Here is a 12189-nt window from a genome sequence, read left to right as displayed (position 1 = left end):
AACCCTCTTTTCTAGGTTCATCGATATTGAATCAATTGAACGCACTTCTAACACTTGTTCCACTTTTGGAAAACCCTAAGGCCAGGTGGTTATGGGCTTCTGTGCCGTTGGTTGGGCTTAGTTTTACCACCTTTAGCACTTCTCTTGATCTTCATTTTTCTCTGCTCTGTTATTTCTCTATCCTTTGTTTTCTATTGGTAACCAATCATCTAATGTTGTAGATAGAAAAAAGTCAAATGTGACTAGTGACAAGTATAACAACCAACAAACGAGGATGACAACTGAAGTTCTTTAGAGCACAGCCATATATGCATGGTTGTCAACACGGGCACCTTTAATGCCTTGGTGTCACCTTGCATCCAGGACCCCACCGACATCTTAGGTCACCTAGATGCCATGACAACCATAGCCATATGCAATATAACAAAGCCCAAGTTCCATAGCCTAACTAATTTCGAAAAATAAGAGCAAGCTTTATTTTCTCAATTAGAACAAAACCCTAGTGCTGCATCTGTCAAACAAAAAAGAGCCTATGCTGTTTTTACTTAAATAGGACAACTCAATCACAAAAGCAGACCAAGGTGCTAGAGGTAGCTCAAAAATCTTTGACATGATAGCCATTGGAGGAGCCTTTTTCCTGGTAGACACTAAGGTGGTCCTCCTATTCTAAAGTTCCGATGAGATGTAAGTGACCATGAGAAGCCTCCATTCCATGCCAGCTTTGAAGAAAATTAGGTATTTTCCACAGGTTAAGGATATACCAAATGATATAGGAAAAAGTTACAGCTACTTATCTTTATGATTTCATCTACAGAAGCAAATATTTCTCGATAAGGTGTCCCCCTAGTGTCAAATGTTTTAGAAAAATAGATCCCAAAAAACTCACCTGTCATTTACCAAGAAAAATCATGTTGTGTTCCAGTTCCAGATCAGCAATTTTTATTTTAGATTTTGTTAGCAAACTTATATTTTCCATCCCCTTGTAGCCTTTGCCCCAAAAACCTTCAATCTCTTCGAGTTCCCCACTCCCACAACCCAAAGAATTCCACTACCCCTTCCTCTCTCCCAAACAGAAGCAAGAAGAACAATGAAAATCCTATGAATAAAGTGCATTGTCCTTGAACCATGACTTTCGCTCAAGAAATTAGGATTCTCTAATCAACAGACCTTTACTATTGGCTAAATAGGATCTCAATCAATATGACTAGAGTTATGCAATTTCAGGGGTCTCCGTAGCCACCTTTGCCTTTTCTTGTGCATCCATATCTGCATCAATACTCAGTATACTAAGAATAATTGCTAGTTCACATACCTTAATTATTATGTCTTCATATATCGAAAGTACATCCTTCACATTCTGATGATGAGTCTGCAATCGTAATTTCACCTAACCATAGGCCAATAAAAGAGGCATTACAATATAAGAATGGAAAAAAAAAATTTGTCAGCAATTTACTGTACACAAAATGCAGTATAAAATCTGGGCATAAGAATAGAAATGAAAGCATCAACCTGCAAAATCTATCCATTTGACCATATGCTAGGCATAGCCGCAAAGATATGGACCTAGATATAGGCACCGTTTGACAACGTTCCATTTCTTCCATTTCTGCGTTTTTCTTGTTCCTAGAAACGGAGAAACAGCCTAAAAAGCATTTGATAATGTTGTTCCGTTTCACCCATTTCTAGAAACATAAATCAAAATTTATGCCTACTTATAATTCTAGAAACGACTTTGACAAAACAAGTCCGACTTGTTTTGTCATTTCTAGAAACGAATTTGAGAGAAAAAAAGGTTGTTGTGCACGATAAATCTCTCAACTGTTTAAACCTAAAAAGAGGCAACCGAACCCTCTCTCCCTTTTGGGCATCTGATGATACTATTTGATTTTTTAGTGGCATTATGTCTACAAAAAATGTTTCGAGAAACAGGTTTATCAAACACCAAAAAATCCGTTTTTATTTTCGAAAACGTGAAAAGCTGTTTTTGTTGTTTCTGGACACAGAAACAGCAGAAACGTTATCAAACGGTGCCAAGTACTATAGCAAAATAGGGTTCATAAACCAGATCCCAATGAGTCAGGATGATTCCGAGTTGAGTGGGGATTGAGATATTGATGGATACTCGAAAAAATTAACCCACATTAAGAACATAAAAGGACATAAAGGAGTTTATGAATTGGAAAGACAACATTTTTTGTTAAAAAGAAAAATTTACCCAACAGTAGCAGGGTCAAATAGTTTAAGACATGCCTTTTCTTCAGTATCATCGAAACGCTGGATCAGCCTGGCAGCGATTTCTTCAGTCTCTGGGGGAGAATACTTCAGATGATATATCTTTCCAGTAACAGGATCAAGCCTTCGACCAACCACTCTCTCAACAAGAATCTCCTCAGAAACCTGTAACATCAAATTCCTGTTATGTGGAAAGTTTTTATCCCCCATCAACAAGTCAAAATGAACTAATCAAAATAGGGAGGCCAGTATCAGAACAGCCATTTCTCCAGCCAGGCTATACAGGCAGGGTATAACTGCCATGACACTGCTTAACTGGAAAATCAAATTTGAAACACATGCAGGCCACACAACCCCTTATGCACCTGTATTTTTAACCCAAATAGATTTGATTTCTCATGTACGGTGAACCCCTTTTCCCTATCAAGTTTTGGATGTAAATTCAACAGAACACTAGCATTCCATTCGAGTCCTTGCGGTTCAGGATATTGCAGTACTCCCAAATGGCAAAAAGGAGGGTAAAAAATGGTTGAAAATAAACAGGAGAAAGCCAAATCAAAAGTCGCCATAGTATTGAATAGGAAAACAGAAATTGACAAGTCGCCAGTCAAGGGGATATCTGATCTAACCAGTGGTTAGGATCGGCCAGATGGCCCTTCACATGGCTCAAAATGAGGCAGATATTCAGTAAGGACACCTGTTTCTCTCCACTTTTCCCTTTATAACATCTGTTAAAAATTAAGGGCCAAGGATGGAGGGCAGTCGAAATTTTAAACCAACAGAAACTGTTATCTTTACAGTCAAAATGATGCTTCAGAGCTGAACAGAACTAAAATATCATCCAATGAGAAATAAAAATTACAAAGGTTCACCTTTCTTTTTGGTTAGTAAGCTAATGAAACTGAATATCTCTTAAACAGAAGTGACTTACATCCAGAAGAATAAAAAGGTCTGGTCGGATACCAAGTTCTTCAAGAGCCATGGACTGCGATAAGCTCCTAGGGTATCCATCCAAAAGCCATCCCTTTTCTTGAGAATCAGACTTCAAGAGACGCTCCTTCACCATCTACATCACCCATGCATATCATTCCAACATTCAACTCAACTCAGCCTTATCCCAACTAAATGGTGTCAGCTACATGAATCTTTCATTAAATTCCAACATTAACTAATCAAATGAAGTTATTATAGGAGATAAAGATGACTCTACCATGACAACTATTTCATTGGGCACCAACTGCCCTTTCTCCATACATTCCTTGGCTCGCTTTCCATTTTCACTACCAGCTGCCACTTCTTCCCTCAGTAGATCTCCAGCAGAAATATGCACCAACCCATACTGCATATACGAGTATGACTTGATTCAATCTGTTTTTCTTCAGAAAGCAATGCAAACATGAGAAACTCATGAAATAAAAACAGTCACTCGCACGGCAATTCGAAGCATGGAGATAGATAGATGGATAGAGAAATACATAATAAATGAAAGAATATAAACATACCAAAAGAAGATTGTCAAACACATATTCTACACAACAAGAGGGAATTGGACCAAGAAGGGGAAATAGGCCATTATATGTAGATATATTGATTGACATGCTCAAATTACGTATTCCATTAGTACAATGGGGGCAGAAGATTTTTTTTCTTCTAACATGATAGAACCATATAATACAGGCTATTACAGATATCTAATCTAATATGGAAAATTTAGAACCCATCTTCAGTTCAAAGACCAGTAATATTAAAATCATCATATCATTGGTAAACTGGGTCACTAATGCATCAAAAACCTTAATTTGATTTTTAGGTCCCCCCCTCCCCCCCCCCCAAAGCACCCCCAACCCTCCACCTCCACCCTCACTCCACCCTCCACCCTCTACCCTCTACCCTCTTCTCTTTCTCTCCCCTTTTCCTCTTTTTGTAGTATTTGATCCTCAACTTCTGAATAGAGCAGTTTAAATATAGCATCAAAATTGGTAGCAAGAGGGCATCAAAGCTTATATGGGCCAAAAGAAAATGCCTTTAGAATGGACATGTTAGACCCTACAAGCTTGGGCATGGCCCTGCAGATCGATTCATATTATCAAAGTCACTTAATGGCTATGCTATCTCTGAACTTCTCAGGATGCCATAGACACCAGACAGGTATCTAACCAATTCCCGTTGTTCTCCTCTCCTATCCTTTTCTGTTTCTCCATTTTAACAACACTGGTAGTATCGATTTACCTTGTTGGCTCCATACAGATTTATGGCAAAAATATCGAATCTTCAAATCTGGATGCACTGAGAACCTCCAAGACAACTATTTCCAGAAATTATCATATTCATGGAAAGCACGCAGCAAGCAGGAGATCCAGTACCACAAGATGTCAAACCTCATTGGGTGGTTGAACATCAACCAGATATCGACAATCTGTAAATTAGATATTTCTTGCAAAGGTATGTGGGAGAGATGACCCTTTTAAGGAGCAATTACTTGACTCTTGCATTCGGGTTGTAGGGCTTTCACAAATTGGAAGAGTTCAGCCATAAATTTTCTTAAGGGGCTTTCTACGTTGAAATGTATGCCCCCCATATCGACGTTATTCTTCCTACACATAAGTTCAAGTTTAGTAGGTTTATGTCTATTTGAGAAAACCAATTGACTTTGAAAATTCTAGTAAAACAGTATCTACGACTTTGAAATTGAACCTAGTCGTCCTACAGAACAAAAAGAGCTTTGTTTCTGCATATATTTTCTAAACCTAATCAGTATACTTATAAAAAGTTTGCTTTGACAAGTTACCTCTTCCATCATATCCAAATCATGCTACAACAACTCAGCCTTATCCCAACTAAATAGGATCGGCTACATGGATTATTGATATCCAACTATGTAATATTCTTATCATAAACAAAATCTGTGCTTGAAACTTACCTTCTTGGTGATGAACTCACATTGCGTTCCTTTCCCTGATGCAGGAGCCCCAGATATCATAATCCTTAGAGGCTCTGGATCTACAGATGCCACGCTCTGCCATACGACATAACAGATGACTAATCGAAGTAATCAGAGATGAGTATAATCATAGAATTAGCCTAATAATAGATATGTGAACCCGGCTATGAAGAAGTGAAATTGAATCAAGATTGAAAACAAACCCCGCCGTGTTCTTACCGAGACTTTCTGTGCTGAAATGGAGAAGGGCTTTGCCGACCGACGGATGGTTAATCCTTCATTGAGACAGAAAGAACTCCTAGAAAAGTCAGGAGAAGACAAAAGTAGGGGATTGGAACTGATAAGCTTGAGGGGTTTAGCAGAAGAGAAGAGAGGAGGAAGAGAAGATGAAGGTTGCGGAGATGGAGTTGCTGTAACAAGAAAACTGGTCAAGCAAGCCATAGCTCTCTGTCCCTCTCCTCCCTCCCTCTACTGCTCTCGGCCTACAGAGCAGTAGTTGACTCGAAGAAATTTCTGAAGTTCCCTCTGCCTTCCCGTCTCTTCGCACGGCCCCAAAGGAAGGTGCCAGCTGACGTTAGTTGGTTGTAAGTAGGTTTCGGAATCGATTCTTGCCTTCCACCGGTGGAAGGGGAGGAGTTTAAGGCTGACGGTTAAAATTATTTTCCATGTTTCTAATAAAAAACCCTTTCAATAACGATAAAACAAAAATGATTGATGAATTTAGGGTGTCAATTCCAGCTCGTTGGCGAGAGCGATCAAGCCTGACATGTTTATGACCCAATTAATAAATATATCAGGCTCAAGTCCCAAACATTTATAAATAGGTAGTATATGATACAATCATCTAACCCAATGGACGTTCCACTAGACTGATATATTTATGAGCCCGACTTGAACCGACTCTTTTAAGCCTGACCTAACCCAATCCTTTAGTACTTCTTGAAATTTCTATTTTACCATGAATAAAATGGAAGAGCACAACAAAAGTCCATTTATTATTACTTTTGTGTGTTGTATACTTGTATGTCTACAGTGTAGCAATGGCTGATGCCAACCGATAGATGCTTTTTTTTTTCTTTTAATAGCTTATTGGTTAGCTCCGATGGCTAGAATTCATAAGTTAGATATCACTGTTTTGCATATATATAATGTGTTTTGTGTGCCGCTCATATATATATATATATATATATATATATAGATAGGCCCCACGGTGATTGCTCCTTTTGTCATCACTCAAGAGGGAAGGCAAACATTTATAAATTTCATAACATGTGCGTCACGCATTGAATTTTGCCATCCACACAAGGTTGGATGATCTTCTACAACTCTTCAACTCAAGGTCTTGGAAACACTATAAATATCCTTGCTTCTATTATGTTCTATACTCATCCCATGCACATTTGCATCTTTTCTCATTCTCTCTGAAGTCTAAATGGATTCTGCTGCCAAAATGTTATTCTCTTCAATCAAGAAAAGCCTATTAGCCATCACTTTAGTTGGAATTATAGCTGGCCTATTGCCTGAATCCATTTTGAGTCAGAATTGTGGCTGTGCACCCAACCTTTGCTGTAGCAAGTGGGGGTACTGCGGCATCACTGACGATTACTGCGGCGATGGATGCCAAGAGGGTCCTTGTCATGAACTACCTAGTAATGATCTTGTGGTGGCTGATGTTGTGACACAAGAATTCTTTGATAAGATAATTAATCAGTCCTCCACATCCTGTGTTGGTAGGAGTTTCTACACCAGAGATGCATTTCTCAATGCACTTGGTTCATATACTCACTTCGGCACAGTAGGGGAATATGATGACTCTAAGCGTGAGATCGCCGCCTTTTACGCTCATGTCACCCATGAGACTGGACGTAAGTTTTTCATATTCGTAGTGTGAACCTTTTATTTTTATTTTTTAATTATTGTAAAGGACTTTATTACTAAGCTTAATTATGCCTTCTTTTTGTGCACATAAATAGATTTCTGTTACATTGAAGAGATAGATGGTGCATCCAAGAATTACTGTGACTGGACTAATATGCAGTACCCTTGTGTCTCCGGCAAGGGTTACTATGGCCGTGGACCGCTCCAGTTGTCGTGGAATTATAATTATGGAGCTGCTGGTGAAGAAATTACTCCTAGTTTCGATGGTCTAAATAATCCTGAAATTGTGGCTAACGACGTTGAGATTTCGTTCAAGACGGCACTGTGGTTCTGGATGAAAAACTGCCACTGGACAATAACTTCCGGAAAAGGATTTGGGGAGACGACCCGTGCCATCAATTCCATTGAATGCTATGGTGGAAACCCTCCAGCTATGCAAGCTCGTGTTCAGTATTATAAGGACTACTGTTCCCAATTAGGGGTGTCACCTAGTGACAACCTTACCTGCTAAGATTCTACTGTTTTTACTTCCAAGTTCTTGTACTTTCAAGTTGTAGATTATGAGGGAGAACAATAAAGCGTGGTGTTGCTGAATAAACTCTCTCTCTCTCTCTCTCTCTCTCTCTCTCTCTCTCTCTCTCTCTCTCTCTCTTCATGTTTTTCTTAAACACAATTAGAAATAAGAAATGCTTTTTTTATGGTAAAAAAAAAAAATGCTGATTTGGTGTATCTCATCAACTTGAGCGGAAATTAGATAAATTCTCTCTTTCGAAAGCATATTTATGCACTTGAAAGGAAAACAGTATAGAGTAATAGAAATCAGAATCACAGTAGTTGCTAGAACCAAAAAATGTCTTTGCTAAGCGTATACATTTATCATTTTCATTTCTCATCACTCCGCCCGCCCCTGAGCATCCTGGGTTACCTAGTGAACAGACATCTTTATTTAGCTTAGTTACCCAAGGGAGGGAAGTTCCAAAAGATTTCTAGAATATTTTTTGGATCAGCCTTTGCTATCACCACCTTCAAGTTTTTGGAGAGAAGAAGATCGGCAATAGAAGTTACATGCATTTCTATTTGAGAAGATAAATCCTAAAGATCTCGAAAAATTCCTTTTATTGCACAGGAAGTAGATCGTTGTTGATTTTCATGAATTCTTCTATTTTTCTCTGTCCAAATGTGATAAGGTACCAAAATTGATAGTGGCAGCCAAACCTTACCACAGTCAACTAACTTCGCCTTTCTCCTCCACCATGAGAAGAGCTCCTCTATAGAAGGGAAACTGCAACATCTCTAAGAAAAATAACCCAGAATGGTCACCCATATACGTAAAGTATAATCACATTCCATTCTATAAATAAATGGTGAAATGTTTCCTCGCTCTTGCAAATAAACTACATCTTGACGCCATAGGGATCAATCTTCGAGTAATTTTATCATCAATTGGCAAACTTCCATGAACTAACAACCTCTATCCAAATAATGAGAAACGAGGAAGGTGGCCGTTCATCTAGAACAGGCGATGCCACCCCACTGCTGCCTTTTTCTCTCTCAGGCTTTCCCTCGCTAAAGACACAGAAATTTTCTGACTCAGTCAATGTCCAAACTCTCCTATCCGCCACCTCTATCGAAGGCAAGGGAAAGCTTTTTATGCAAGTACTTATATCTTGCAAAGTAGGGACACGAGCTCTGGCAGCGCCCATTGCCCTTCCTCTATGAAATCCGAGATCTTAGCACTCAAATTTGGTGGGAGAGCGAAAGACTCTGCTAATTCTTCCATTAAGCTTTGACGGACTAACCATTAGTCGTACCAGAAGCTAATTGATTTGCCATCACCAACAATCCACCTCTCAGCATTGCAAACAAAATCCCACACTTTGCAAAAACCAGGCATTGTGGAGGAAGAATTAACATTTTTTTTTTCAAGGATCCATCAATTGCTAGAAGTCAACCCCAAAGGAAAGAGGCAAAGAGAGATTTCTCATATTTGATGTACCAATAGAGCTTTGCCAACATGGCCAGTTTATTTCTCTTAGCCGGCGAATACCCATACCCCCCCCTCTTGTTTTGGTTTGAAGATTGCTCCATTTCACTGTCACCGCCTTCGAGGAATTAGCATCCTCACTCCAGATTAAGGTTCAAATCTATTTTTCATTTGCATTGTGGTTGTTAATGGCCATAAATATATGGAAAAACTATGCAATAGAATACTACTCACCACTGTTTTCACCAAATCCACTCTACCTGCCTGGGATAGAAGCTTGCCTTTCCATCCTGCAAGCCTGGCTTTGATTTTATCCATCAATGGAAAGATGATCTCCTTTCTGACTCACCCTCTATAGAGATCCACCCCAAGATAGCGCATTGGAAGTCGCATTTTGAAGATTTTAAGATGTCTTGGCGCTGAAATAGACTTCAAGAAAATCTTGCTCTTCTTTAGATTAATATGTTGACCAAAAAATTATAACATTCCTTGATGTTTCTAGCAAAAGTAGCTACTTTATAAGAAGTACTTGGAGAACACCACATGGATGATAACGCATTGTTACAGAGAGGTGAACAATATAGCAGATAAACTATCGAAACTTACTGCAATCACTCGTAGTTCTTCATATTGGGATGGTACTCCAAACTCAGTTTTATTTTATCTTAATTGGGATTGTCTTAATAGACCCAGATTTTGTTTCTTGTAATTTCCAAGCTTTGGTATCTTCATTGCTGATGGCCATGCCGAAGGTGCTGTAAGATCTCAAAGGGTTTCTTTTTTTTTTTTTTTTTTTTTTTTTTGTAATTCCTCATTCTTTGATTAATATATTCTTTTGCTGACCTTTGGGAAAAAAAAAAATTTTTGACCAGAATAAGCCTAATAGTTGCCCAAAAAACACTTTAAATTCTTGATGCCACGCAAATCTGCATTTATGAAAATCAAAAGGTGATAAACATATAACAAGTGAGAGGGAGTAAGAACATTCCTTGGAATTACTTTCACCAATCCTTTTCCGCGGAGATACCTCAGAGCTCTACACAATTCCTCTTATACAATAATAAAGAGAATAGGTGACAACGGATCACCTTGTCGAAGCCCTCTACCCACTTCAAAATAGCCAAATGGACCATTTTTAGAACATTGATTTTCTCACACAAGGATCTAATGATCCATTTCATTACTTAGGGGCCCTTTTTATAGGGTCAGGAATATACAGGACACTGGGACACGCATTACAATAATACAAGACACGAAATATGAGAAGATAACTCACTCAAACTCACCACTCATTATTTATTTTACACTGTTCAAGAAAAGGAATAATATCCTTATTCTATTCATCAGAGCTGTCAGTGCTGCTGGCAGGATAAAAAGTAGCATGATCAATGAGCCAGTCGTTGTACACATCGAGGAGGTGCTCTATTCAAGGATCAGTGAGAAGGCCGGTCTGATGGAGATCCCAAGCTTTATCAAAACAGACAAGCAGTGGAGCCGGAACTTGTTGAGGCAGAGTGTCATTGGCTTGACACATTGTAGCAAGAAATAGCCTCCATTCTTCTTGGTGGCTAAACTGGGTGTGATACAGATCATATGGTTTGAGTCCATAGATATGAAAATCAGACACATATTGAATGTGATGGCAGGGTTGTTGGCGTTGGTCAAAGGTCTGATGGATAATAGGGGGTCTATGGAAGAGGATTATGATTTGGGAAATATCCGGATATGGGTCATCAGATGAGGGGAGATATCCAGATAATAGATCAAGCCAATGATCTGGAGGAGCAAATAGTTGGAGAAACTGTAGGACAGGATTGTTGGGTCGATGATGTATAGGAGCAGTCCATCGAACAAAGAACCAATGAAGGGTGTGAATGGGAAAGCTAAGAGCGATGGTGTGGGTGGAACAAAGGTGCTAGAAAATGCACTTGTCAATGAGGGGGAAGTCTGAGATTTCACTAGGAGAGGTACAGGTAAACATGGTTAGGAAAGGATAGTCAGGATGAAAACAGAGTCCTGAGATGGGGAGTCCATATCTTCGAAGAGATATTTCGAGGAGTTGGAGAGCTGTAGACTTACTATAAGAAAGGATTGTTCGTAAGGTAAGGTCTTGGAGTATTTCTGGTGGAAGGGCTGGAGGAAGGGAGCAACAAAGGTTATGGCCAGGCGGTGGCGGTGGTAGAGATTGGGATGAAGAGGCACCGGGGATTAAGGGGAAAAGTAAAGGGATAATGGCAAAGGTTGAGGTAGGTCGGGAGAGGAAGTCTGCTAATACATTTTATTTTCCTTTTATGTGTCTAACATCAAAAGACCACTGGAAGAACCACTGAACCCATCGGAGAAGTTATGCATGAGGGAGGATCTTCTGTCGAAATTCAAGCATTCGAGGAAAGCTGGACATATCAATTTCAACAAGGAACTGATGACCAATCAGATGGAATTGGAACTTTTCTATGCCACGCTTGACTGCTAAGATTTCTTTGAAAGTAGAATGATAATGTGCTTCAGAAGGCTTGAAAGATCCACTTTTGTAACCACAAACAATTCTTGTAGTGGTAGGAGTCTGTTCTTCAAGAAGGACTACACCCCAGTGAGTATCATTGGCATCTGTTTGTGAAACTTTTTTTTCAGTAGATGGAATCTGGAGTGTGGGGAGGTTCTCAGAGATTTCTTTAGGGCTTGTATAGCTGATGTGTGAACAGCAGACCCAAGTGGATTTGCTCCAATTTTCAAGATGTACAAGCACTTTAACAATAGAAAATTAAATTTAAAAATGAAATTTATGTAATTGTGGTGATGAATTAGTGGTGGGCATACAGGATATACTTGAGGTAGAACTATGCTTTCAATGGAATAAGCTTGGCAGCTTGAGTACTTCGATTATTGCACACAAATTAATAAAGGCCCATTAGAGAACGTTTAATGCTTGTTTAGGGATAAGCATGTCCGTAGCCCTTCTAATGCCCATTTATTACAGCTCGATTATCGTCCAAGAACGACCGGCCTGACTATAAACCGTACCATGTCTAGCTAGGCCCATTTAACAAAACGAGCGTTCATGGTGGAGCCCTAAAATTTGGTCGAGCACGAATAGGCCTGACCAAGACCGACCCATCTCGATCGGTTGACATCCCTAGGTAAATTGCACTTG

General features: G+C 39.3%; 2 protein-coding genes across 2 annotated transcripts in view; one reads left to right on the top strand and one right to left on the bottom strand.

The window, feature by feature from the left end:
* The window catches only part of LOC122083089 (adenylate kinase, chloroplastic-like), a 12086-nt gene extending 6267 nt beyond the window's left edge, over positions 1–5819 (bottom strand). The window contains exons 1-6 of the mRNA XM_042650765.1: positions 5396–5819; positions 5156–5251; positions 3446–3574; positions 3167–3301; positions 2254–2400; positions 1313–1387 (exon numbers count right to left, since the gene is read on the bottom strand). Coding sequence (XP_042506699.1) covers positions 1313–1387; positions 2254–2400; positions 3167–3301; positions 3446–3574; positions 5156–5251; positions 5396–5617 — 804 coding nt within the window. The 5' untranslated portion in view covers positions 5618–5819. The remainder of the gene's footprint in view (positions 1–1312; positions 1388–2253; positions 2401–3166; positions 3302–3445; positions 3575–5155; positions 5252–5395) is intronic.
* Positions 5820–6565: 746 nt separating this feature from the next.
* Positions 6566–7652, top strand: LOC122085104 (endochitinase EP3-like). The gene is made up of 2 exons (XM_042653543.1): positions 6566–7041; positions 7150–7652. The coding sequence occupies exons 1-2, from the start codon at positions 6609–6611 to the stop codon at positions 7563–7565; spliced, it is 849 nt and encodes a 282-aa protein (XP_042509477.1). The 5' UTR covers positions 6566–6608; the 3' UTR covers positions 7566–7652.
* Positions 7653–12189: the final 4537 nt, after the last annotated feature.

Source organism: Macadamia integrifolia, chromosome 7 (assembly GCF_013358625.1).
Source record: "Macadamia integrifolia cultivar HAES 741 chromosome 7, SCU_Mint_v3, whole genome shotgun sequence".
Classification (NCBI taxonomy): domain Eukaryota; kingdom Viridiplantae; phylum Streptophyta; class Magnoliopsida; order Proteales; family Proteaceae; genus Macadamia; species Macadamia integrifolia.
The sequence above is the reverse complement of the archived record's forward strand: the minus strand, read 5'-3'. Positions and strand labels throughout refer to the sequence as shown.

Coding starts and splice junctions, on each gene's coding strand:
- LOC122085104 (XM_042653543.1), top strand. CDS start 6,609: ATGGATTCTGCTGCCAAAATGTTATTCTCTTCAATCAAGAAAAGCCTA. Junction 7,042..7,149: donor TGTCACCCATGAGACTGGAC/GTAAGTTTTTCA, acceptor GCACATAAATAG/ATTTCTGTTACATTGAAGAG.